At 44.8% G+C, this 26,661-nt stretch overlaps 1 protein-coding gene across 4 annotated transcripts in view; it reads right to left on the reverse strand.

The window, feature by feature from the left end:
* WDR37 (WD repeat domain 37) overlaps positions 1-26,661 on the reverse strand; it is a 61,752-nt gene that overhangs the window by 10,575 nt on the left and 24,516 nt on the right. For 3 of the 4 annotated variants that reach the window (XM_079912961.1, XM_079912962.1, XM_079912960.1), the window contains exons 7-11: positions 25,798-25,869; positions 21,723-21,767; positions 19,519-19,595; positions 8,416-8,656; positions 7,120-7,261 (exon numbers count right to left, since the gene is read on the reverse strand). In XM_079912961.1, coding sequence (XP_079769087.1) covers positions 7,120-7,261; positions 8,416-8,656; positions 19,519-19,595; positions 21,723-21,767; positions 25,798-25,869 — 577 coding nt within the window. The remainder of the gene's footprint in view (positions 1-7,119; positions 7,262-8,415; positions 8,657-19,518; positions 19,596-21,722; positions 21,768-25,797; positions 25,870-26,661) is intronic. The other variant, XM_079912963.1, reaches the window with a different exon arrangement.

The following is a 26,661-nucleotide window of genomic DNA, read 5'->3' on the forward strand; positions in this document are numbered from 1 at the left end:
TTCAAACAACTTTTAAATGTATCACCAGGGATCAGTAACTAAATTACTGTATATCCACTACCTACCTCTAAAGCCAAGGTGAGCGAGCAAGAAGGAGATGGCTCCTCAGCCGCTGACAGAAACACTCCCAAGATCTTTCCACAAAGTGCCCACGTGTGCGAGGTGCACACGCCCACCCGGCAGCTGCCGCGCACCACCACTCATGCCCTCTGCCCATTTCCATGACAAGACAAACATCCACTGATTCATAACCACTGCAGTCAGATCACATTTCTGAGACCATGGCTGCCACTCCAGTCTCTAAGAATTTGAGCAGAGTCTTTGGGCAAACAGAGCTGAGAAAATCGGAAACGGGGCAATTTATGGGGAGTTCACGCTGTCAGCCTTGGTTTGATGGTAACCTCAGATATCAACCATCTATTGCCAGAAATTACGTAAGTCTCTACACTTCCCCAAATGAAACTGTTTTCAATCTACCCAAGCGAACAGAAGACAGAAGCAGACTCCCAGGCATATGGAGAAGGGGCTGTAAACTGGGGGAAGTTCAGGTTCGAGTTCTGAGGCCCCTGTGGTGCCCCGGGCCTCTCCTTCCTCCAGCAGTCATTGCTACCCCTCTTCCTCCTCCTCATCACAGACGAGGGCTGAAGACCAAGACCAGGAATGACAGACTCTCAGCCCAGCGCAGAGGTCTGCCAACCACCCCTACCTGCCGCCGCCTCCAGCACAGGCCTGCACACATGCTGTGTCGCTGACCAAGCACAGAATTCAACAGTTAAATCGAACCACCACCCAGTTAAAAGTATCACACTGTCAAAACACTTTTTCTCTTTAAAACTTAGCATAGGGCTTCCCTGGTGGCGCAGTGGTTGAGAATCTGCCTGCCAATGCAGGGGACACGGGTTCGAGCCCTGGTCTGGGAAGATCCCACATGCCGCGGAGCAACTAGGCCCATGAGCCACAACTACTGAGCCTGTGCGTCTGGAGCTTGTGCTCCGCAATGAGAGGCTGCAACAGTGAGAGGCCCGCGCACCGCGATGAAGAGCGGCCCCCGCTCGCCGCAACTGGGGAAAGCCGTCACACAGAAACGAAGACCCAACACAGCCAAAAATAAATTAATTAATTAATTTAAAAAAAAAAACTAGCATAAAGAAAACTGTCAACAGCACGACACAAAATTCAAAGCTACTTTCACCTTCGTAAGCATAAGATCCAGAATTTAGATCTCTGGGTATCTGGCAAGAGAAGCATTATGAAAATGTCATAACTTTAAAGCAATCATTATAATCTCTAAACTTTTTTAAACCAAGTTTTTGTTAGATGCCATGTCTTATTTTCTTTAGACAAGAAAGTACCTAAGTTCACATTTGGGGGATGAAGTTAAAATCATATGAAAAGAATTAAGGCAAAAAAGAAAGAAACAAAAAACTTTGCATTCTCAGATATTTTACCCGCGTTGAGCTTATTTCAGATATTTTCAATGCCAGAGCTTATTCGCACGTGTAAATACTGTCAGCTGGGTACAGACTGGAGTCATCGGCCACCCACAGGGGAAGCTTAATGACCAGTGACTGCCTCAACTGTCAGTCCCTTTTTATAGCAATTGAAACAAAACAAAATGAATCTAAAAAACGGGGGGCGGGGGGGGGTGGCGGTGACGACTCTACCAAGCTCCACAGGAGGCAGCGGTGCTGGGAGGAGAGGGATCAGGAGCCTCCCTTTAGAGCAGCAGTCCCCAGCCTTTTTGGCACCAGGGACCAGTTACATGGAAGACAATTTTTCCACGGGGCGGGGAGGGGGGCGGGTTTGTTCAGGCGGTAATGGGAGCGATGGTTCAGGCGGTAATGGGAGCGACGGGGAGCAGCAGATGAAGCTTTGCTTGCCCGCCGCTCGCCTCCTGCTGTGCGGCCCGGTTCCTAACAGGCCGTGGACCCATACCGGTCTGCGGCCCAGGGGTTGGGGACCCCTGCTTTAGAGGACAGTCTACACGGGCATCTCTCAAGAGCAGCAGTGGTTTTAACCTAAGTATAGGTTTTGTTATAGTAGAGCCACTTTCAGGAACGTCTCTGTATCCACAGCCCACAAGGTCAAAGTCCAGCCCCACCGACTGAGCACAAGGTACGCAGAGCAGCCGAGGCACTGTCCCCACCAGGCTGTCTTGAAGTGGCTCACTCCCTGAGTTACACTGTCAGGTGGAAAACACATGAATACATAAGGATTTAGCTCATTTCAGATAAAAAGCACTGGATTTCAATTCCAGCTGATGACAGAAATACATAAGACAGAAACTGCCAAGAGTTGAAATTCCTATGACATTCCAAATTTTTCCAATTAAACATTTCTATTATTTCCAAGAATAGCACACATTACAATTCCCACTATTAGGAAAAGTTTGTCATATAAGGTTTCTAAAATTACTTTTCATGCAAACTGGTACACTTTGGGCCACTAAACGCTAGTCTAATAATACAGCCCCCCAATTCCACTGAGTAAATCCTGTTATGTTAAAATTCCTAATATAATGAAAAAATTTCATAATACAGAGTGAAAATAAACATAACATACCAAAAAAGAAAAGGGTTCATTTTTTGTCTTTTCTAAAAATTTATGAGGAAAACCTTAAAACAGACCTTCCATCTGGGAGCCCTCTCTACCCACCAAAAATAATGCAGCACAAATCTCAAGGGGACCCATTTGACTACAGATTTTTATCTTTCAGTGAAACCCTACTTTCTCAAAAAGGCATAGGGGACTTCCCTGGTGGTCCAGTGGTTAAGACTCCGTGCTCCCAAAGCAGGGGGCCCAGGTTCGATCCCTGGTCAGGGAATTAGATCCCACATGCCACAACTAAAGATCCCACACCCAGTAACGAAGACCTGGTAAAAGAAAATGAAAAGGGAAAAAATAAACTCTCCCCCAGCTCCCAGAGAAACTGGACTGCAGAACTAAGCCAGTCATGTTGAAGCCTATACCACTACATCTTGCCTTAAGAAAACGCAACACAGAAAATTCAAATTACCCATATAGGTAACTGAATTATTCACATTATGAAAGATGTGAGAGTCTAACATACTTTACTAAAGAATTTGTGCTGAGTTCCTATAAATGAAAATATGCCCTAAGACAGGCTTTTCCAAAGTGTGTTCCACATCATAGTAATGTGAAATATGTGGTCACGTAATTTTAAGAAATACAGCCTCTGTTTAAGTGACGATCCACTGAAAACATTCCACGTGGACATTTTAGGGCGACACAAGGAAAGAACAGCAATGCTCCAGAGAACAGCACTTCTGAGTGTTGCTTTTAATGTTCAGAAAAGAATCGGGTTAAAAGGATCAAGAAAACCATCCCAGAAAACTCAGTCACCTCCCAGCCCAGGAGCAAGCTCTGCAGGCATTGAAGTGAGCTCCCGAGAGGACATCTCAACTGTCTCTGGCTGGAAGTGCAGGCAGGACAGCCAACGCTGGGGCCGGTGGACAGATAGGGACAAGCACGGGGGGTCATGGGCATCCCTACAGATGTGAAGGGAGGCAGGACACCCGGAGCTGCTTGGAGATGTGACTGATCAAAGTGAACAGCGCTCCCTCTACTCTGGTTTTGATAACGGACGCCTTTTCGTGGGTCCACACTTACATCCCCGTGCAAAGGGAGTACATTCCGTGGATACCACGTGTCATATGGCTCGACCCCAGAAGACCCGTGCCAGACACAAAAAGGCAGCAGTTAAGTCAGGGACTAGGAAGAGTCCTTAACTGAAAGCCTGTAAAATGTCTCACTTCCTGCTTTTCCAAACTGCAGTCATTCTCAGAGGCTTACAGCTGATTAACGTGGGATGGTGGTTCCAAAAGGGAGAGAACAGCCTGCAGCCCCATCTGCTGACCACATGGCCTGTAGCCTCTGCAAGGCCTGTGGGCCCCAGTGCAGCCACAACCGTAAAGTCGACAGGAAACAAAAAAGCCAGCCCCTCACCCAGCCCACCAATTCACGAAGGCTTGAAAAAAGGTGAAGATTCCCCTTCTCTGACACTTACTGCAGGAAATTAGTACCAAAGAGAGAACTTTTTAAAACTGATGTTTGTATCTACACATCAACGAAATATGCTAGCTCATCCTAACAGAGCAAGAAAAGAGAAAACGTAAATACTCTAAGTAAGAGCGGTACTTTACGTATATTCTATTACCATCCAAAAGCTCCTGTGTCCTCGTAGTAAAAGTGAACTCAAGCGTGAACCGACGTCTCAGGTCGGGGTTGGGAGAGGCCCCCAGGGGCGGACCCAGCACCCTGTCAACTCTAAGCCACTCCTGATCCCATTAGAGAAAACAAACCTAAGAAACTGTGTCACATACTGGAAATAAGTCCTTCATCCCCAGTTACACTCCTCATGTCTCTCTCCAAAACAACCGTCGTTTTACACACCTACCAGCTGCAAAAACAGACCAACAACTAAACAGGTATTTTAAACATGACACAGTACTTACTACCCTCCACAATCAGAGAAGACAGGTGGGAACAGGCCACTGCTACCATGCTCTCAAAGCTACACCAGGCTCTTCCATCGACTCCCAGTAAGACAAGTAAGTTCTTGGCTTTTTGTGCAAAACAAAATAAAAACTTTCAGAAGTTAAATAGAGCAACTGAAAATAGAATGTGACCAAAAGACCCTTCAAATAACATGGAGACAGAGCTCCCTGGAACCAAATTCAGAGTCCGGCAATCTTGAGGACTCTGCTTCGGTTTACCCACGGACGGGCAGGAGGCCATCAGGACTCATCGAGTCCTCACCGTGCTCCACACTCACCAGGGGAGCCTCCTGGATTCTGCCCCCGCAGGTCTACCCTACCCCGTGCAGCAGGGGAGGCTCAAGCGAGCAGGGCAGAGGCCCGTGCGCCACAAGGACTGCCTGCCCTCCATGCGAGACTCCTCCACCCGCCCTGGATCTCCGGCCAGATTCTGCTCGGTCCAGGACCACCAGCAGGGCCAGCTCAGTGAGGAGACTGGGGCGGACAGCACAGGGTGAGTCTGGACAGACGCCTGCCGGGCCAGGGTGGCAAGTTGGCCAAGTGAGGGTCTCGTGGAAGAGGAGCCATGGGGCGCTCGGCGGTGAATCTGGCACAGCCTGAGCATCGCTCATACTCACGGCCACAAAGGCCCATCACCCTAGAGTAGGAGGGTCCGCGAGGCTGCACTAACTCTCAACCATGCCAATGAATAAAGCGCCAGCTTACGCAGGAAGAAAGGACAGAATCAGCAAAACCATCCTTTCCCAACTCTCAAAGGAATAACTGATTCAGGCAAGGACCCTTGATGACATCAGACCTTTCACTGGGTGGAAGATCGCTGAGAAACAAGATGCACCTCAACGTGTCAACCCTCACGGTTGCGGGGACACCTGGCAGACACTACCTGTGGTCCAGGCCAGCATCCCCAGTCATGCAGTGATGGGTGGGACGCGGCACACACAGCAGTGGCTATGAGACTTCCGGCAGAAAGGAAGCCGCAGAAGAAATGCAGAGGGTGCATGTTCCACATGAGACTGGCTTGCATTCCACACACAAACTCGACGTCACAAAAAATAATGATAACAAAATGGGTGGAACTGCCCAAGATTAAAAGAGACCAAGGAACATAGTATCTAAATGTAATGAATGAATCTCAATTAAACCTTAAAAAAACATAAAAGATTCTCTGAGGACAACAGGGATAAATGTGAACATAGGCTGGATGTCAGAAGCTGTCACAGGCTGTTTTTAATTTTTCTCAGGTGGAAATGATACCATGATATTTAGAGAATGTCCTTATTCTCAAAGACACAGCCTCAGCCAAAGAAAGTACGAGTGCGTGCTGTACATCCAGCCCTTTGCACATGTGTCTGCAGAGACAGAGGCAAATGTGGAAAAATAAAAATGGGTGATCCTAGGAGAAGGGTAATTGGGGATTTGCTGACTATTCTTTCAACTTTTATGTTATGCTTAAACTTTTAAAATGAGAAACGTGGAAAAAAGACGTGCAGACTAAGGAGTAGGGCTGTGTGGGCAGAGTCCTGGCTCACCCAGCGCACTGTGACCGAACGGTCCCTTCTGCTCCCTGGGTCCTGAGTGACTTGCCTGAAAAGCAGGGAAGAGCAGCTGCTCCTGGGCCCCTGGGCACCCCAGCAGGATCCCCCCTCCACAAACAGGACCGGCCACAGGAGGTAGGGACTTGGGGGAGCCCGAGGTCCCCATAGCAGGAGCACGCCCCTCTGACAGATGACGGCCTTCCCACTGAAGCCCACACTCAGCCGGGCAGTCCCTGGGGCTGCACACACCAACCTCTTGACCTCGAGCTTCCAGAAGAACACTGTCCTGGCTTCCTTTTGAACATTTATTAATTTTGAACATTAAATCTAAAATTTAGTACCTAACATTAAACACAGAAAATGGATTCGTTTACAGGACTGTGTGACAAAGACGGGAAATCAGACTGGAGCAGCCGACAAGCAGGTTCATCTGCCAAGAAGCGTTCGCTGATATGGCCGCGATCTGGCCTTTACGGACGCACTGCTGTACAGGAGGGACCCTGCAGGACAGCGGGGGCAGGTGACAGGACATGGTTGGGAGCTGCGGGTGACAGGAGTGCCAGCGGGGGCTGCACAGGGCCACCGGGAGAGGGCCAGACTGCAGGCCGAGAAGCTGGGAGGCTGGGCATCACTCAGTGGGAAGGTCACATGGGGTGAGAAAAAGCGTGTGGGGGGCGAGCTGTCGGGATGCAGCTCTGCCCACCAGGCAGAGGGTGGGACATGGGGACTCTCCCGGAACAGCCCTGCAAACATGCGTGATGTCAAGACTAGACAAGAACGAGCCCAGCGCGAGGACAAGGAGGGGCAGGGAACCGCTCTGCTGTTCACGCCATGACCCGAGCGTTTCCTGGCCCTTCCCCACCTCCTGCCCACCTCCAGTTTCAGGAGGGGACATCAGTGAAATCTTCCAAAATGGAGCTAAGTGTTTTGGGAGAGTAGCCATTCTGAAAAACAGTGGAGTTGGAAATTAACACTGAAAATTAAAATAAGAACCGAGTCTTAACGTCTACCTGCAAAACTTCTTTCTCGAATAGTTAAAAAGAGACATCTAAGCAACTGAGACTCACTCCGTATGGCCCTGGAAAACATTCACGGAGTGGATGGAAGGGTCCCTGAAGTCCCACAGACGGAAAGTCGTGTCGCGGGAGGAGGTCACCACCAGCCGCTGGGTCGGGTGTGTGCAGCAGTGCGTCAGCTCCTGATCGTGCCCTGCGACAAAGACGAAGGGCAGATGGTCACAGGGAGGTAGGCCCCTGCTATGCTGCCGGTAAGAGGAGTTGCGGGAATGGTGTGTGGGGTTGAGGTGGGACCCGTGTTCCTTCCCCTCGTGCATTTGGAAGAGCAGGACAAGTATGGGTGGGACACTCCTGACCCCGATGGCTGGAAGGTCAGGCAGATCTCCAACAGGCTGAGTGTGTAAATAAGTACAGTTCCAAATTCCGTACTTGCAGAATAACCTCTAATAATACACAGGTGGAGCACTCGGTAGAACACAACCTTTATCACTCAATGAGGAAAGGCACTCACCGATAAACACGCACAAAGGCCTGTGATGGGCAGAGCTCTGAGACAGCCCAGAGATGCCCAGCCCTGGTACACACCCTGCAGGATTCCTGCCCTTGTGTTTGGGAAGAACCTGCAAATGCTCTGGTAATCTCGGTACATTTTGAAAGCAAAACAGATTCTGAAGATATAACTAAGGCCCCCAAATCACATGGCTTTGAGTTAATCAAAAGAAAGATTGTCCTGGATGGGCCTGACCTAGTCAGGTGGACCCTTTCAAAGGGTCCCGGCAGAGATGCTCTCCTGCTGGCCTAGAAGAAAGCCAACAGCACATGGTGAGATGCCTCTGGAGTGGCCACGTGGGACTGAGGGCAGCCTCTGGATGCTGAGAACTGCTCCCAGCTGACAACAGGCAGGAAAACGGGATCTCAGTCATGGGCCACAAGAAGAGGAATCCTCCCAAAGGCAATAAGAGGACCCCAGGTCTCAGGTGAGAGCACAGTCCCCACCAACACCTTCACTCCACCCATGACACCCTGAGAACCAGAGGGTCAGCGAGCATGTGCCCAGAACTCCTGACCCAGGGGCACAATGTCATAAATTCATGTTATTTTAAGACATTAAGCATGTGGAAGTTTGTTACAAAGCAAAAGAAAACTAATACAACAACCACATTCAAATATCTGGATACTGCATGTATCTAGATGCAATTAACTCCCCCGAAGATAAGATAAATTTAACTACCAACAGCTCTATTAATCATAAAGGAGCTCTGAAAATCACAGCTGCACCAAGAGAACCAAGAGTCCTTCTAGACGAGACGTCGTCTGCACACAACCGGGAATGCAGTGCCTGCACACCTGTCAGGGAGTGAACAAGTTCCGACGTCTCCACGTCATACAGGTTTGCCGTTCTGTCCCACGAGGCCGTCACCGCCTGCTTGCCCCCGACCAGCCAGTCGGCGGCTATGACCACTCCCTGGTGGCTCTTAAGTGATGTCAGTGGCGCCCGGATGGTGGGACAGTCGCTGGATGCGTCCGCGTCTGCATCGGGCTCGTCCTTGTCGGAGCACTCCACCTCGTCCTCGCCACAGAGCTGCTGCTGGGGGAGAGCAGAGAGGCGGTTCCCTGGGAATCCTGAGGCTGCCAGACACGGCTGCACAATCGCACTGTTACTGTCTGTCCTTCTAGGACTTAACCAACGTTACGACCAACACCAGTGGGTGTCTGGTACTAAGTAGTGCTCAGTGACTGTGTATCAACTTCACCATCTCCTACTTGGCTAAAACCCTGGGCCAAACATAAGAAGAAAAAATGAGGTGGCTACAACATCAAATGAGCTACAGTTCATTTCCACTAACCAATAAAAGGGGAAAATAAAATGATTTTCAACATTTTAAGTTTTCACCACAGATTAGGAGAAAAGTAATAAAACTAAACACAACTGAAAATCAATAATTTGTCACAATAAAAAAAGGAACATTCAGTTCTCAGAAGCCTATTTAAAACACGTTTAGAATTCTATTGCTATGTTAATAGACATTAGAGTTCACTTTATTTTCCTACATTATCAATAATCTTTTATCAAAAGCTAAGGATAAAACAAAAAACCTAATAGTCACCCTAGGCTTCAGGTCTTTAAGAAAATACGGTGTATTCATTCAACAAATATTTATCAGGTGCTTATACGGTGCCAGACCACATGCTGGTCACACAGCAGAGAAGGGGAGATGGCCGCTGCCTGGCATGTCCACGTGGAACTTATGTAGGAGGTGATGTGGGCCTGGGGCCCCGCCTCACAGAGCGTATGGGCCAGCGGGAGGCAGACACACATTGGGCACAAGTGCACACACATGGGTACGGGAGCAGATGTCATAGGTATGGAAATACATGTCGTGCATACACACACATGGACACACAGCACACGGATGTATGTCATGTATACACACACAATAGAGGGATGTAACCTGAGCCGAGACTAGCCAGCAAAGCTTAAGAAAACCAGTGCTGCCCATCCAAGCACAAGGCTCGGGCTGGGCAGTAATGAGGGAGCACCACCTGCTCTTCCTTTCATGGCAGATCGCGGAGTGGTCCCGGCACCGACCACACCTCAGGTGCATCTCAAATTCAAGCTGGGGTCCCCAGGGAACCTCCAAGCCCTGAGGCAGCAAGTTTCAAGCAAGAAAAGTCCCTGCATCCAACACAAACAAAATCCTAAAGAAAATAAAGTCAACCTTACATTCTAAATAAACTATTAAGTTTTTTAATCTAAGTATTATATGTAATAGTCCCTCTGACAAAATTGGTGCTTTTTAAATTTTATTTGGAAAAGGAAATCCATACAACATAAACTCATTTTCTGAACTTTCTGAGCATCAGTCTTCATGCACACCTCTGCCCCGTCCTCCTCCAGTGCTCACTGTTTCTTGAGTGAACACGTGCATTAAGCACAGCACATGACAGTTTGGAAATTCCACGAGGGAAAAATCTGTGTTAAAATTAAATACATAATACACTGAATTAAAAATGAATTGTTAAGACCACTTATCTAAGGAAAACTCATTCCTACTCATTACCGGAATTCATTAATTACTTACCCCATCTCTAAATAGAACAACATTTAAAAGGATTAAAAAGAGAAAAACTAAAGGAATATTCACAGGCAGAGATATGAAAACTGGAAGATTACTATCATCCTCTAACAATTACAGCCAAAACGTAAATGGAAACCTAACGTTTGCTCGACTATATGAAATCACTCAGCGTCCTCTGCCTGGCGAAACTTCCCCCCACAGGAGCAGCACAGGGAAGGGCTGAGTGTGTGTAGACTCTACAGCAAAAAGCCACCCTCAACAGAAACTAGGAAGATCAAGTCACCAAAAAGGATAACTAAGACCCTGCATGATTATCCAAAGAAGGTGCATCTGTATCCCACAGGAAAAGCAAGCATGTAACTGAGGGGTTTGTGGTTTAAACCTGTGGATTCATTCTTCTCAACATGCAACCTCTTTTGTTACCAACATTAAAACTTTACACACATGAGACATTCACAGAAAGATAGACAAGATGTAAAGGCAGAGGGCTATGGACCAGATGAAGGAACAAGATAAAACCCCAGAAAAACAACTAAATGAAGTGGAGATGGGCAACATTCCAGAAAAAGAATTCAGAATAATGATAGTGAAGATGATCCAGGACCTCGGAAAAAGAATGGAGGGGGCTTCCCTGGTGGTGCAGTGGTTGAGAGTCTGCCTGCAGATGCAGAGGACATGGGTTCGTGCCCCAGTCCAGGAAGGTCCCACGTGCTGTAGAGCAGCTGGGCCCGTGAGCCATGGCCGCTGAGCCTGCGCGTCCAGAGCCTGTGCTCCGCAACAGGAGAGGCCACAACAGTGAGAGGCCCGTGTACCGCAAAAAAAAAAAAAAAAAAATGGAGGCAAAGATCGAGAAGATGCAAGAAATGTTTAACAAAGATCTAGAAGAATTAAAGAACAAACAGAGATGAACAACACAATAACTGAAATGAAAAATACACTAGAAGGAATCAATAGCAGAATAACTGAGGCAGAAGAACGGATAAGTGACCTGGAAGACAGAATGGTGGAATTCACTGCTGTGGAACAGAATAAAGAAAAAAGAATGAAAAGAAATGAAGACAGCCTAAGAGACCTCTGAGACAACATTAAACGCAACAACATTCGCATGATATGGGCCCCAGAAGGAGAAGAGAGAAAGGAACAGAGAAAATATTTGAAGAGATTATAGTTGAAAACTTCCCTAACATGGGAAAAGAAATAGCCACCCAAGTCCAGAAAGTGCAGACAGTCCCATACAGGAAAAACCCAAGGAGAAACACGCCGAGACACATAGTAAGCAAATTGGCAAAAATTAAAGACAAAGAAAAATTATTGAAAGCAGCAAGAGAAAAACGACAAATAACATACAAGGGAACTCCCATAAGGTTAACAGCTGATTTCTCAGCAGAAACTCTACAAGCCAGAAGGCAGTGGCATAATATACTTAAAGGGATGAAAGGGAAGAACCTACAACTAAGATTACTCTACACGGCAAGGATCTCATTCAGATTCGATGGAGAAATCAAAAGCTTTACAGACAAGCAAAAGCTAAGAAAACTCAGCACCACCAAACCAGCTCTACAACAAATGCTAAAGGAACTTCTCTAAGTGGGAAACACAAGAGAAGAAAAGGATCTACAAAAACAAACCCAAAACAATTAAGAAAATGGTCACAGGAACATACATATCGATAATTACCTTAAACGCGAATGGATTAAATGCTCCAACCAAAAGACACAGGCTTGCTGAATGGATACAAAAAAAAAGACCCATATATATGCTATCTACAAGAGACCCACTTCAGACCTAGGGACACATTCAGACTGAAAGTGAGGGGATGGAAAGAGATGTTCCATGCAAATGGAAATCAAAAGAAAGCTGGAGTAGCAATACTCATATAAGATAAAATAGACTTTAAAATAAAGAATGTTACAAGAGACAAGGAAGGACACTACATAATGATCAAGGGATCAATCCAAGAAGAAGATATAACAATTATAAATATATACGCACCCAACATAGGAGCACCTCAATACATAAGGCAACTGCTAACAGGTATAAAAGAGGAAATCGACAGTAACACAATAGTGGGGGACCTTAACACCTCACTTACACCAATGGACAGATCATCCAAACAGAAAATTAACAAGGAAACACAAGCTTTCAGTGACAATAGACGAAATAGATTTAATTGATATTAATAGGACATTCCATCCAAAAACAGCAGATTACACTTTCTTCACAAGTGCGCACAGAACATTCTCCAGGATAGATCACATCTTGGGTCACAAATCAAGCCTCAGTAAATTTAACAAATTGAAATCATATCAAGCGTCTTTTCTGACCACAATGCTATGAGATCAGAAATCAATTACAGAGAAAAAAACGTAAAAAACACAAACACATGGAGGCTAAACAATACGTTACTAAATAACCAAGAGATCATTGAAGAAATCGAAGAGGAAATCAGAAAATACCTAGAGACAAATGACAATGAAAACATGACAATCCAAAACCTATGGGATGCAGCAAACGCAGCTGTAAGAGGGAAGTTTATAGCTATACAAGGCTACCTCATGAAACAAGAAAAATCTAAAATAAACAATCCTAGCTTACACCTAAAGGAACTAGAGAAAAAAGAACAAACAAAAGCCAAAGTTAGCAGAAGGATAGAAATCATAAAGATCAGATCAAAAATAAATGAAAAAGAAATGAAGGAAATGATAGCAGAGATCAATAAAACTAAAAGCTGGTTCTTTGAGATGATAATCAAAATTGATAAACCATTAGCCAGACTCATCAAGGAAAAAAGAGAGAAGACTCACATCAATAGAATTACAAATGAGAAAGGAGAAGGAACTGACAATGCAGAAATACAAAGGATCATGAGAGATTACTACAAGCAACTATATGCCAATAAAATGGACAACCTGGAAGAAATGGACAAATTCTTAGAAATGCACAACCTTCCGAGACTGAACCAGGAAAAAACAGAAAATATGAACAGACTAATCACAAGCAATGAAATTAAAACTGTGATGAAAAATCTTCCAACAAACAATAGCCCACAACCAGATGGCTTCACAGGCAAATTCTATCAAACATTTAGAGAAGAGCTAACACCTATCCTTCTCAAACTCTTCCAAAATATAGCAGAGGGAGGAACACTCTCAAACTCATTCTACGAGGCCACCATCACCCTGATACCAAAACCAGATAAAGATGTCACAAAAAAAGTAAACAACAGACCAATATCACTGATGAACATAGATGCAAAAATCCTCAACAAAATACTAGCAAACAGAATCCAACAGCACATTAAAAAGATCATACACCATGATCAAGTAGGGTTTATCCCAAGAATGCAAGGATTCTTCAATATACGCAGATCAATCTATGTGATACACCATATTAACAAATTGACGGAGAAAAACCATATATGATCATCTCAATAGATGCAGAGAAAGCTTTCGACAAAATTCAACACCCATTTATAATAAAAACCCTCCATAAAGTAGGCATAGAGGGAACTTACCTCAACATAATAAAGGCCATATATGACAAACCCACAGCCAACATCATCCTCAATGGTGAAACACTGAAACCGTTTCCTCTAAGATCAGGAACAAGACAAGGCTGCCCACTCTCACCACTATTATTCAACATAGTTCTGGAAGTTCTAGCCACAGCAATCAGAGAAGAAAAAGAAATAAAAGGAATCCTAATCAGAAAAGAAGAAGTAAAGCTGCCACTGTTTGCAGATGACATGATACTATACATAGAGAATCCTAAAGATGCTACCAGAAAACTGCTAGAGCTAATCAATAAATTTGGTAAAGGAGCAGGATACAAAATTAATGCAGAAATCTCTTGCATTCCTATACACTAATGATGAAAAATCTGAAAGTGAAATTAAGAAAACACTCCCGTTTACCACAGCAACAAAAAGAATACCTAGGAATAAACCTACCTAAGGAGACAAAAGACCTATGTGCAGAAAATTATAACACACTGATGAAAGAAATGAAAGACGATAAATAGATGGAGAGATATACCAAGTTCTTGGATTGGAAGAATCAACATTTTGAAAATGACTATACTACTCAAAGCAATTTACAGATTCAATGCAATCCCTATCAAACTACCAGAGGCGTTTTTCACAGAACTAGAACAAAAAATTTCACAATCTGTATGGAAACATAAAAGACCCCGAATAGCCAAAGGTATCTTGAGAAAGAAAAACGGAGATAGAGGAATCAGGCTTGTGGACTTCACACTATACTACAAAGCTACAGTATTCAAGACAGTATGGTACTGGCACAAAAACAGAAATATCGATCAATGGAACAGGACAGAAAGCCCAGAGATAAACCCATGCATATATGGTCACCTTATCTTTGAAAAAGGAGGCAAGAATATACAATGGAGAAAAGATACCCTCTTCAATAAGAGGTGCTGGGAAAACTGGACAGCTACATGTAAAAATGAAATTAGAACATTTCCTAACACCAAACACAAAAGTAAACTCAAAATGGATTAAAGACCTAAACGTTAAGGCCAGACACTATCTAACTCTTAGAGGAAAACACAGGCAGAACACTCTATGACATAAATCACAGCAAGATCCTTTTTGACCCAGCTCCTAGAGAAATGGAAATAAAAACAAAAATAAACAAATGGGACATAATGATTAACTTAAAAGCTTTTGCACAACAAAGGAAACCATAAACAAGACGAAAAGATAACCCTCAGAATGGGAGAAAACATTTGCAAATTTAGCAACTGACAAAGGATTAATCTCCAAACTTTACAAGCAGTTCATGTAGCTCAATATCAAAAAAACAAACAACCCAATCCAAAAATGGGCAGAAGACCTAAACAGACATTTCTCCAAAGAAGATACACAGATTGCCAACAAACGCATGAAAGAATGCTCAACAAGAATGCTCAACATCATTAATCATCAGAGAAATGCAAATCAAATCTACAATACAATATCATCTCACACCAGTCAGAATGGCCATCATCAAAAAATCTACAAACAATAAATGCTGGAGAGGGTGTGGAGAAAAGAGAACCCTCATACACTGCTGGTGGGAATGTAAATTGATACAGCCACTTTGGAGAACAGTATGGAGGTTCCTTAAAAAACTAAAAGTAGAATTACCATACGACCCAGCAATCCCACTACTGGGCATATACCCTGAGAAAACCATAATTCAAAGAGTCACGTACCACAATGTTCATTGCAGCTCTATTTACAATAGCCAGGACATGGAAGCAACCTAAGTGTCCATCAGCAGATGAATGGATAAACAAGATGTGGCACATATATACGATGGAATATTACTCAGCCATAAAAAGAAACAAGATTGAGTTATTTGTAGTGAGGTGGATGGACCTAGAGTCTGTCACACAGAGTGAAGTAAGTTAGAAAGAGGAAAACAAATACCGTATGCTAACACATATATATGGAATCTGAAGAGAAAAAAAAAGGTCATGAAGAGCCTAGAGGTAAGACAGGAATAAAGATGCAGACCTACTAGAGAATGGACTTGAGGACATGGTGGGGGGATGGGTAAGCTGGGACAAAGTGAGAGAGTGGTAGTGTATATATGGACATATATACACTACCAAATGTAAAACAGATAGCTAATGGGAAGCAGTCGCATAGCACAAGGGAGATCAGCTCAGTGCTTTGTGACCAGCTAGATGGGTGGGATAGGGAGGGTGGGAGGGAGGGAGATGCAAGAGGGAGGAGATATGGGGATATACGTATATGTATAACTGATTCACTCTGTTATAAAGCAGAAACTAACACACCACTGTAAAGCAATTATATGCCAATAAAAATGTTAAAAATAAATAAATAGAGTAGCAAAAAAAAGAAAAAGAGGGAGAGCACTCAAATCAATAAAATTAGAAATGAAAAAGGAGAAGTTACAACAGACACTGCAGAAATACAAAGCATCCTAAGAGACTACTATAAGCAACTCTATGCCAATAAAATGGACAACCTGGAAGAAATGGACAAATTCTTAGAAAGGTATAAACTTCCAAGACTGAACCAGGAAGAAATAGAGAATATGAACAGACCAATCACAAGCAATGACATTGAAACTGTGATTAAAAATATTCCAACAAACAGAAGTCCAGGACCAGATGGCTTCACAGGCAAATTCTATCAAACATTTAGAGAAGAGCTAACACCCATCCTTCTCAAACACTTCCAAAATATAGCAGAGGGAGGAACACTCTCAAACTCATTCTACGAGGCCACCATCACCCTGATACCAAAACCAGACAAAGATGTCACAAAAAAAGTAAACAACAGACCAATATCACTGATGAATACAGATGCAAAAATCCTCAACAAAACACTAGCAAACAGAATCCAACACATTAAAAGGATCATACACCATGATCAAGTGGGATTTATACCAGGGATGCAAGGATTCTTCAATATACACAAATCAATCAATGTGATACACCATATTAACAAACTGAAGAATAAAAACCATATGATCATCTCAATAGATGCAGAGAAAGCTTTTGACAAAATTCAACACCCATTTATGATAAAAACTCTCCAGAAAGTGGGCACAGAGGGAACCTACCTCAACATAATAAAGGCCATATATGACAAACCCACAGCAAACATCATTCTCAATGGTGAAAAACTGAAAGCGTTTCCTCTAAGATCAGGAACAAGATGAGAATGTCCACTCTCGCCCCTATTATTCAACATAGTTTTGGAAGTCCTAGCCATGGCAATCAGAGAAGAAAAAGAAATAAAAGGAATACAAACTGGAAAAGAAGAAGTAAAACTGTCACTGTTTGCAGATGACATGATACTATACATAGGGAATCCTAAAGATGCTACCAGAAAACTACTAGAGCTAATCAATGAATTTGTAAAGTTGCAGGATACAAAATTAATGCACAGAAATCTCTTGCATTCCTATACACTAATGATGCAAAACCTGAAAGAGAAATTAAGCAAACACTCCCATTTACCACTGCAACAAAAAGAATAAAATACCTAGGAATAAACCTACCTAGGGAGACAAAAGACCTGTATGCAGAAAACTGTAAGACACTGTTGAAAGAAATTAAAGATGATACCAACAGATGAAGAGGTATACAATGTTCTTGGATTGGAAGAATCAATATTGTGAAAATGACTATTACCCAAAGCAATCTAGATTCAATGCAATCCCTATCAAATTACCAATGGCATTTTTTACAGAACTAGAACAAAAAATCTTGAAATTTGTATGGAGACACAAAAGACCCCGAATAGCCAAAGCAGTCTTGAGGGAAAAAAACGGAGCTGGAGGAATCAGACTCCCTGACTTCAGACTATACTACAAAGCTACAGTAATCAAGACAATATGGTACTGGCACAAAAACAGAAATACAGATCAATGGAACAGGATAGAAAGCCCAGAGATAAACCCACGCACCTATGGGCAACTAATCTATGACAAAGGAGGCAAGGATATACAATGGAGAAAAGACAGTCTCTTCAATAAGTGGTGCTTGGAAAACTGGACAGCTACATGTAAAAGAATGAAATTAAACACTCCCTAACACCACACACAAAAATAAACTCAAAATGGATTAGAGACCTAAATGTAAGACCGGACACTATAAAACTCTTAGAGGAAAACATAGGAAGAACATTCTTTGACATAAATCACAGCAAGATCTTTTTTGATCCACCTCCTAGAGTAATGGAAATAAAAACAAAAATAAACAAATGGGACCTAATGAAACTTAAAAGCTTTTGCAAAGCAAAGGAAACAACAAGCAAGACGAAAAGACAACCGTGAGAATGGGAAAAAATATTTGCAAATGAATCAATGGACAAAGAATTAATCTCTAATATATATAAGCAGCTCATGTAGCTCAATATTAAAAAAACAAACAACCCAATCAAAAAATGGGCAGAAGACCTAAATAGATATTTCTCCAAAGAGGACATACAGATGGCCAAGAAGCACATGAAAAGCTGCTCAACATCACTCATTATTAGAGAAATGCAAATCAAAACTACAATGAGGTATCACCTCACACCAGTTAGAATGGGCATCATCAGAAAATCTACAAACAACAAATGCTGGAGAGGGTATGAAGAAAAGGGAGCCTTCTTGTACTGTTGGTGGGAATGTAAATTGATACAGGCACTATGGAGAACAGTATGGAGGTTCCTCAAAAAACTAAAAACAGAATTACCATATAACCCAGAAATCCCACTACTGGGCATATACCCAGAGAAAACCATAATTCAAAAAGACACATGCACCCCAATGTTCATGGTTGCGCTATTTACAATAGCCAGGTCATGGAAGCAACCCTAAATGCCCAATGACAGACAAATGGATAAAGAAGATGTGGTACGTATATACGATGGAATATTATTCAGCCATAAAAAGGAACGAAATTGGGTCATTTGTAGAGATGTGGATGAATCTAGAGACTGTCATACAGAGTGAAGTAAGTGAGAAAGAGAAAAACAAATATATATTAACGCATACATGTGGAACCTAGAAAAATGGTACAGATGAACTGGTTTGCAGGGCAGAAATAGAGACACAGATGTAGAGAACAAACGTATGGACACCAAAGGGGAAAAGTGGCGGGGCGGTGGTGGTGTGATGAATTGGCTATTGGGATTGACATGTATATACTGATGAGTATAAAATGGATGACTAATAAGAACCTGCTGTATAAAAAAATAAATAAAATTAAATTTTAAAAAAAGGAAGCAGGCACAAAAAAAAAAACTTTACCCACATGCAAATGATATCACATGCACCAGTGACGTACAGGATTTACCTCACATGAAAGACAGACAAGTTGTCTAAAATCAAATACATAAAATATTAAGAAGTATAACTTAACCATAAAATTTTAAAGAAGTAATGTAAACGTTTAACATTTGTGGAAAGGAAAGTGAAAGCAAACACACCCGGATACAGACAAAGACTCGGCCCTGGTCCGCTCAGCAGCCAGGCTGGGGCCAGCCCTCTGGCTGTGGTGAGTGCTCGCGTCCTGGCTGGCAGGTGTCCTCACATGGCCTCTCCTCGGTGCGTGCAACGAGAAGGTACAGGGAGCCCTCAGGTGCCTCTTCTACAGACACCGATCCTACTGGATCAGGGCCCCACCCTTGTGACCTTATTTGACCTTAATGACTTCCTTAGAGGCCCATCTCCAAATACAGCCTCGTGGGGGGTTAGGACTCTACTCTATCTAACCTATGAGTTTTGGGGACACACACATTTGGCCCACAACACAAATTGTAAGTTTATCCTAAAACTCACAAGCATCCAGAACCTACCAACATACCCCATATCGTGCTTTCAGGGTAAGTAAATGTGCTGCTTACACTAGTGTCGGCTGCAGGCTGAGGAGTGGGCAGCTGAACCGCATACCTCCAGACATGGGCGGTCTGATCTCCAGAAGCTGAGGAGAGAAAGAGGGGAAATTACCCGAGGTGCAAACATGCGCTGGCTAGGCTCCTGCTAAATTCTGTACCTGAGGGATTGCAAGTGACTGACTATACTTAAACAGCTACTTCTGAGACTATGTAATGCTACTGAGAATAGCAAAAGTACACAAAGATAATGATTATCTATAAAAATAACCCCCCTTCATCTTAGGGAGGAAAGCTGTGAAGGTTCAGAGAAAATTTACAAGCTGCAGATTTTATTTCCCATCTGGCCAACCTAAGAAAACAGAAACCCAAAATAACTCAAGGGCACGTTCCCATTCACTGAACCTGGATGCGCCCCACAGCTGGCTATGCAGCCCCTGGTACTGAGACCTTGCTATCACCAGCCAGGCCGCAAGGCGATACTTGGACTTGGGAAAAAACAGAGGGCAGGTGAGGGGCACAGGCAGGCCCGCAGACGTGCGAAAGGGCCACCTCCACTGCCCCCACGACAGCACTGTCTGAACCCCACCTTCTCTGCGTGGCTGCACAGCTTCCCCAAGGCAGCAAATGGCGGCACGTGTCTTGTGGCGTCGAATGGATTTAGTGCCTGACCTGCCCATCTCCTTCCGAGTCAGCATCCTGTCCAAACCCCCGTCTGGCGCTCCACTCTCCAGGCCACTACTTTATGTTTCCATTTCCCACTGCCGCTTCCTGACGTGTCTCGATTTCATCCCCTTCATTCCAGCCTGGTTGTCACTGGTCTCCGTCTCTTCCCAACCACAAAACAAATGGCCCACATAACTAGGTTAAACTCCTGGCCTCCTTTACTCCCCAGATGTTGATTCAGGCATCCACTAGCTCTGTGGGGGAGGCCTGTTAAAACTGGACCCTCAAAGGACCCTGCCACCTGACTGACTTGAGTGTAAGAGCACTGATTAGTCCCACTTCTGTCCTCTGTCCTGGGGTAAGCAGAACTGGCCCATGGGCCAAATCCAGGCAGCCACCCACCCTGTAAACACAAACAAGGGTCACTGCCCACTGCCATATCCCCTCATCCGTGCACCATCTCTGCTGCTTCCGTGGCAACAGAGCTGAGCAGCTGTGATTCAGACCGTGTGGCCTCAAGATGAAAACAGTTACTTCTGGTCCTTTACAGAAAAGCTTGCTGACCTCTTATCTAGACAAACACTCGTCCTTCAGGTTACCATCCGTGTCCCCAAAACACCATGGGGGTCCACAGGTGTCAGACAGTTTTATGGAAAAACTCAATATGATAAGGTGTCATTTTATTTTTTCTTAATTTTTATTTTAATTTATTTACTTATTTATTTTTGGCTGTGTTGGGTCTTCGTTGCTGCACACGGGCTTTTTTAAAAAAATTTATTTATTTTTGGCAGCAATGAGTCTTCGTTGCTGCACATGGGCTTTCTCTAGTTGCGGCGAGCAGGGGCTATTCTTCGTTGCGGTGCACGGGCTTCTCATTGCAATGGCTTCTCTTGTTGCAGAGCACGGACTCTAGGTGCATGGGCTTCAGTAGTTGCAGCACACGGGCTCAGTAGCTGTGGCGCATGGGCTTAGCTGCTCCCCAGCATATGGGACCTTCCCAGACCAGGGCTCAAACCTGTGTGCTCTGCATTGCCAGGCAGATTCTTAACCACTGTGCCACCAGGGAAGTCCCTATAATCAAGGTGTTTTTAAACTACGTGAAATGAAGACAAACCCAAGGTACCACAGCTCTTTCCAGGAAACTGCCTGGGAAGGAGTAAAGATGCGGGCCTGCAGAGAGCCCGACTCGGGGCTGCTAAATTCCTCATCTCTGTGCCGACGGCGTCAGAGAAGCGAGCACATTCCCACAAGCAGGAAGAGCGGGTGGCAGGGACGGGCTTTGTAAAAAGACCTCCAGGAGAACGCGGCCGAGTTCAAGTTGACATTAAAAGTTCACCTAATTTGCAATCCACTACTCATTTAAAAAAAAAAGTACCCCTCAGTATAGTTTTCTTTATTCATTTCTCGTGCAATTTGTAAAATGTCTACTAACGACTAACTTCTGTGAAAGGTGTGGCTAAGCCTGATGCTACTGATGAGAAAGGAATGATGACAGCTGTTTTCAGATCAGCAATAACCGTTCAATAAATAAAAAACCAAAATCAACATACCGGTGAGAGCCAACTGTTCTGATGGATGAAATTTAATGGAATTTACTGCAAAATAAAAATATTACAGAAACAGGTTTAAAATAAGAACATATCAATATTTATTATAATTATAGCATGTATTGCAAAGTTAAATTTAAAAACTAAAGGAACTATGATAGTTCAATATTAAATATCCTAATTCAGTTAAACTATGAATAAACACGTAAGTTAAAGAGAACAGAGGTAGTGCCACATGCCGGGGCCAAAAAAAAAAGAAGAGAGATACAATACAAAGTAACTAAATATGAATAGGATTAAATATTCTGCTCAAGAATAGGCTACACAGAAAAAGGATATTAATAATCTATTTTTTATACATAGGGAGGTCACCTAGAGTTAAAAATAAACCAGGATGAAAAAAGAAAACATAATTATAACAAGCAGAGGCAGATTACGGTGGTGCACACTGTTTATTGCCTACCCAGCTGCCCACAAGCCCACCCTTCCAAAAACCCAGTCTGTTCTGTTCCATAAGACTCAGGAACTCAGAGAAGGCAAGCCCCTGATGGCCTAGGGACGGTTCGGATCGGAATGGATCGGGACCAGATGAGAACAGTTATGATACCCTCCCAGTCTCCTCTCCAGATGCAGGAATCTGCCCAAGGTGTCCTGGGGAGGCTCCGGCCCCATGACAACACTGCCCGGAGACTGACCGGTCCGGAGCCTGCCTGCCTGCCAAGGAGCTCTCCTCAGGCAGACAACGAGAGGCTGGAAGGGTGGAGGTCACTGTTCCCAGTCGGCAGCTCCCTGTCACCCCAACACATGCCGACCCAAGGCACTGGAGAGCCAGCCCACACCCCCCACAGCCCAGACACAGGACGTACAGGGAGCTTCCCAAACCTCAGCAAGTTCTCTCTTCCACTAAGACTCTGTCAGGTACGCCATTAGATTGATACTTTTCTAAGAATCTGAAAAATGCTAGAAGATGCTCTTTTACCATTAACACTAGACCAGAGAGAACTGTGGGAAGAGCTGGTGAAAACTGTGACTGCCTTAAAAATGTTAAATAGAAAATGCCCCAAATAAACACTACTAACAAACAGTATTAATGCTCCCAATTTCAACCATCAATTGTTACTTTCTGGTGTCTATGTGAACTCCAGCAAATCAGTGTTGCAAGCAGGAACATTTGTAATACTCACAGATGACCACAAGGTTTAAGTGAAGAACGCAGGCAACGTGCTTAGCCAAGAATCTGGCAAATGGTGGGCGCCAATGACCACCAGCTGCAGGGCCAGTTTATTCTCAGTACTGTTCACACAGACGTTAACAGCACAACATCACTACGTGGGGCGGGGGGACCCCAGCATGTGTGGGTGCAACGAGGCCTTAAAGCCCAAAGTCAGCGGGTCGGGCCAACCCACAGCCCCACCAGCAGCTTATTCACAGCACAGCTAATGTCACTCACAGCAGCCACATGAGGAATAGAAGAGAGGGGGCCAGAGACCACAGTTCCTTATAACAAGCTCCAAGATCGTGTGTGTCTAACAAGACACATGCCCCCACCCGGCCGGCTCCACTCGGCTCCCTAACGCCAGGGGTTAGGGGGTGCGTGGGGGGAAAGGGCACAAACCTCGGGCACCTCCTCTCTGGAGGCAGCTCCGCCAGTCCACAGGTGGGCACATTCTGCTCAGAGGACCCAAGAGGAAGGAGGCAGGCGCTAGGCACGTCAACCCACCTGCAGGGAGCTGTGCTGATTAAAAACCCCAGGGCTCCACACTCTCCTGTTACAGTAACTCAGTCACACAATCAGCACCACCAGGTGGAAAAAGCAAAAGCAGGGCGTAAACACGACAAAGACAGTGCCCAAAGCAGCCTGTGCTCTGCTCTCTCCTCAGACTCCTCTAAGTGCATGACAAGTCTAGAAAGAAACAGGCACAAACTCATAGCAACAGAGACGGAAGACAGTGAGAAGAGGCACCCGGGAAACGCCAGGGTGCAAACACACGGGTGACCACAGGGGGCCAACAGGACACAGGGGTGATGGCACCTGAGTGGACACGGGGGTGATTGCAGGTGACTGAGTGGACATGGGGGTACATTTCTAGACCGCCAAGTCCCACCAAATGTCCAACACAATGCTTTTGTAAGAAGACCTAAAAGACAAATCCTAAAGTCTTCCAGAGACAAATATCCAACTGCCTATGAAGGACCAAGATTCAAAAGAGCATTATTAGATTTTTAATATCAATTCTGAAAGCTATGAAAAAACAAGTCAGGGACTTCCCTGGTGGCGCAGTGGTTAAGAATATGCCTGCTAATGCAGGGGACAGAGGTTCAATCCCTGGTCTGGGAAAATCCCACATGCTATGGAGCAACTAGGCCCGCATGCCACAACTACTGAGCCCACACGCCACAATTACTGAAGCCCACATACCTAGAGCCCGAGCTCCGCAACAAGAGAAGCCCCTGCTCACCGCAACTAGAGAAAGCCTTTGCGCATCAACAAAGACCCAACACAGCCAAAAATAAATAAATTTATAAGAAAAAAAAAATTTTTAATTTTTTAAAAAGAAAAAAACAGGTCAGCAGAGCACTATCTTCATTTTCAAAGAAAAGTACTTCCTACATAGAAGACTATACTCGGCCAAACTACCCATCAAGTGTAAAGGTAAAATACATTCTTCAAGCATTTTACAGTCTCAAAATTTTTCCTGTAAGACCCTTTAAGAAGGAAGCTACTGAAAGACAGGCTTCCCTGGAGAAAGAGAAAGAACAGGGTCCAGAAGACAGGAGGTAACGGAGGACAGAGGTGGAGAGAAAGCCCAGGAGGACAAAGGAGGTAGACTGCAGGCATCTGTGCTACAGTCCTGGGCACCAACTGTCAGAGGGAGGGGAGGCTTCAGGGAGGGGCCAGAGTGACAGCAAAGGAACACAGACATGCAGGGAATGCCACATTTCAGGCAGATCTGCACGAAACAAGACCAAAATAAAAGGCCACTTTTCCCTTCAGAGGAAGCAAAACTGGGGATTGCAAGTAAGGTACGTGCTTGGGAGCTGTGAACTATATGGATGCAGCCACAAGTAGGTAAAACCTGAACATCCATTTAAATGGAAGTTGAACCGTAACCATTTCACAATGACAAGGAGCACAGAGGGATGGAGGGAGGAAGTGAGCCAATCTCCTTCTCCTTAATAAGAGTCACTTCCTTGTAGAAAACTCCAAAATTAAGAAATAATAAGATAGACTAGTTTTTTAAATAGAAGAAAAAAGCAAACTATTTAAAACTGCTAAAAGTGGTCACCTTTTGAGAAGTGAAAATGAGGAGTGAGGAGGGATGAGCAGGAGACTGCTGTGAATTTTTTATACAGGCTGGCTAACACTTTAATGTTTAGGTTGTCTATTTAGCCTGTCACATCCACTGCAGGCAACAGCAGCCACCCAGACACAGACCTGGGGGAAGACAGTGGGTCCCAGCTGGAGGGGACGGCAGATGAGGCAGGAGTGTATGTGGGGCGGGGACATTCCATGTGGAAAGGTAGGAGCTGGTTCTCACGCTGAGGCGACAGGGACAGACGAGAGCAGGTACCCTAAGAGAAGGAGGAGCCTGGCCACGGTCCTGACAGGACAGCAGGTACTCCCTCCCCCAACAGGACGGAAGACACGCAGAGGAAGGGGTTTCACCCAAGTCCGTGGAGGCGGAGGGCGGACACCACTGCCAAGCCTGTCAGCAGGGGTGAGGGGTGAGTGAGCCGGGGGGCAGCGTGGCACATGGCCTGGAGCCGGGGCGCTGGGAGGAACAGAGACATCTGCCCACCAGTGCCCACAGGAAAAAGCCCCACATCCACACCCACCAGGATCCCAGGGGCTGACGCACAAAGCACCTCTGCACCGAGGACCCTCCCAATGGAACACAGTTCATGATGCTAGTGCACATGTTCCAGTTCCAAAGTGTGCACAGGTGGCCAGCTTTCTACGCCACCCTTGGGACAACGCTGTTCAGGGAGCTGAGCTGCCCCTTCGTGAAGCTCACACAGTCAGAGGCAGAGGCCTGGCCCTCCCTGGGAGAGGACGCTCCGTGGTCCCACTGCTCACCTGACCCCACGTGGCCCGTGTACTTGGCGAGGCTCCGCCCCGTCTCAATGCTCCAGAGCAGAGCCGTGTGATCTGCAAGATTGAAACGAACATGAGTGAGCTGCCGATTTTATGGTCTTTTTAATAAAAGAGGAAGATAAAAATTCTAAAACTGAGAAGTTACATCACCACCAGTACCTCGTGCAACTGTGCTCAAACTCCTCTGTGATCCAATTGATCCGAGAGGATAGGAGGCCGGTGACCCATCCGAGGCCACAGAACCAGCAGGGGGAACCTAGAGACCTGAATGCCTAGGCACTGTGCACTGCCGGCACCAGGCTGGGGACTTGGGACACAGGGGTCACTTGAGTCAAGGGCTCGTTATTTTGTTGAAATATTAAGACTTTTCAGAATATCAAAAGCTATATTCAAATGCAAGTAGCATCCAAATCCAGTTACAAATTATTTGAGATAATACATGCTCTTTGGACCTCTCCTCTCTGGGCACAGTAATAAAAAGATAAAAAGGAGACTTAATAAGGGAAACCTGAAACAAAATGCCAATTATCCAAGTGAGATTTCAGAAATATCAGAAAAGGGTCTCTGTATTCTTTTCTGAAACTGTAATTTCCAAAACAATCTGGGGTGCTCACATATGAACACAGTCTTAAACAAAAGAAAGAACTTTCTTCATCATTCTAATGACATTAGCATTTCCTATTTCCACTATAAAAGGTAGGAGCTAGTGAGTAACTTTTCACAGGCTGGCAGTCATTTTCCACAAGTGAGCACATTTTTAATTTTAGGAATTTTTTCCTGAAGGATTATTAGGTTATGCACCTTAACTAGCTCTCAAAAGCATCTCCTCTCCAATGAGGAGAAAGG

This window comes from Stenella coeruleoalba (genome assembly GCF_951394435.1).
Source record: "Stenella coeruleoalba genome assembly, chromosome: 2".
NCBI lineage: Eukaryota > Metazoa > Chordata > Mammalia > Artiodactyla > Delphinidae > Stenella > Stenella coeruleoalba.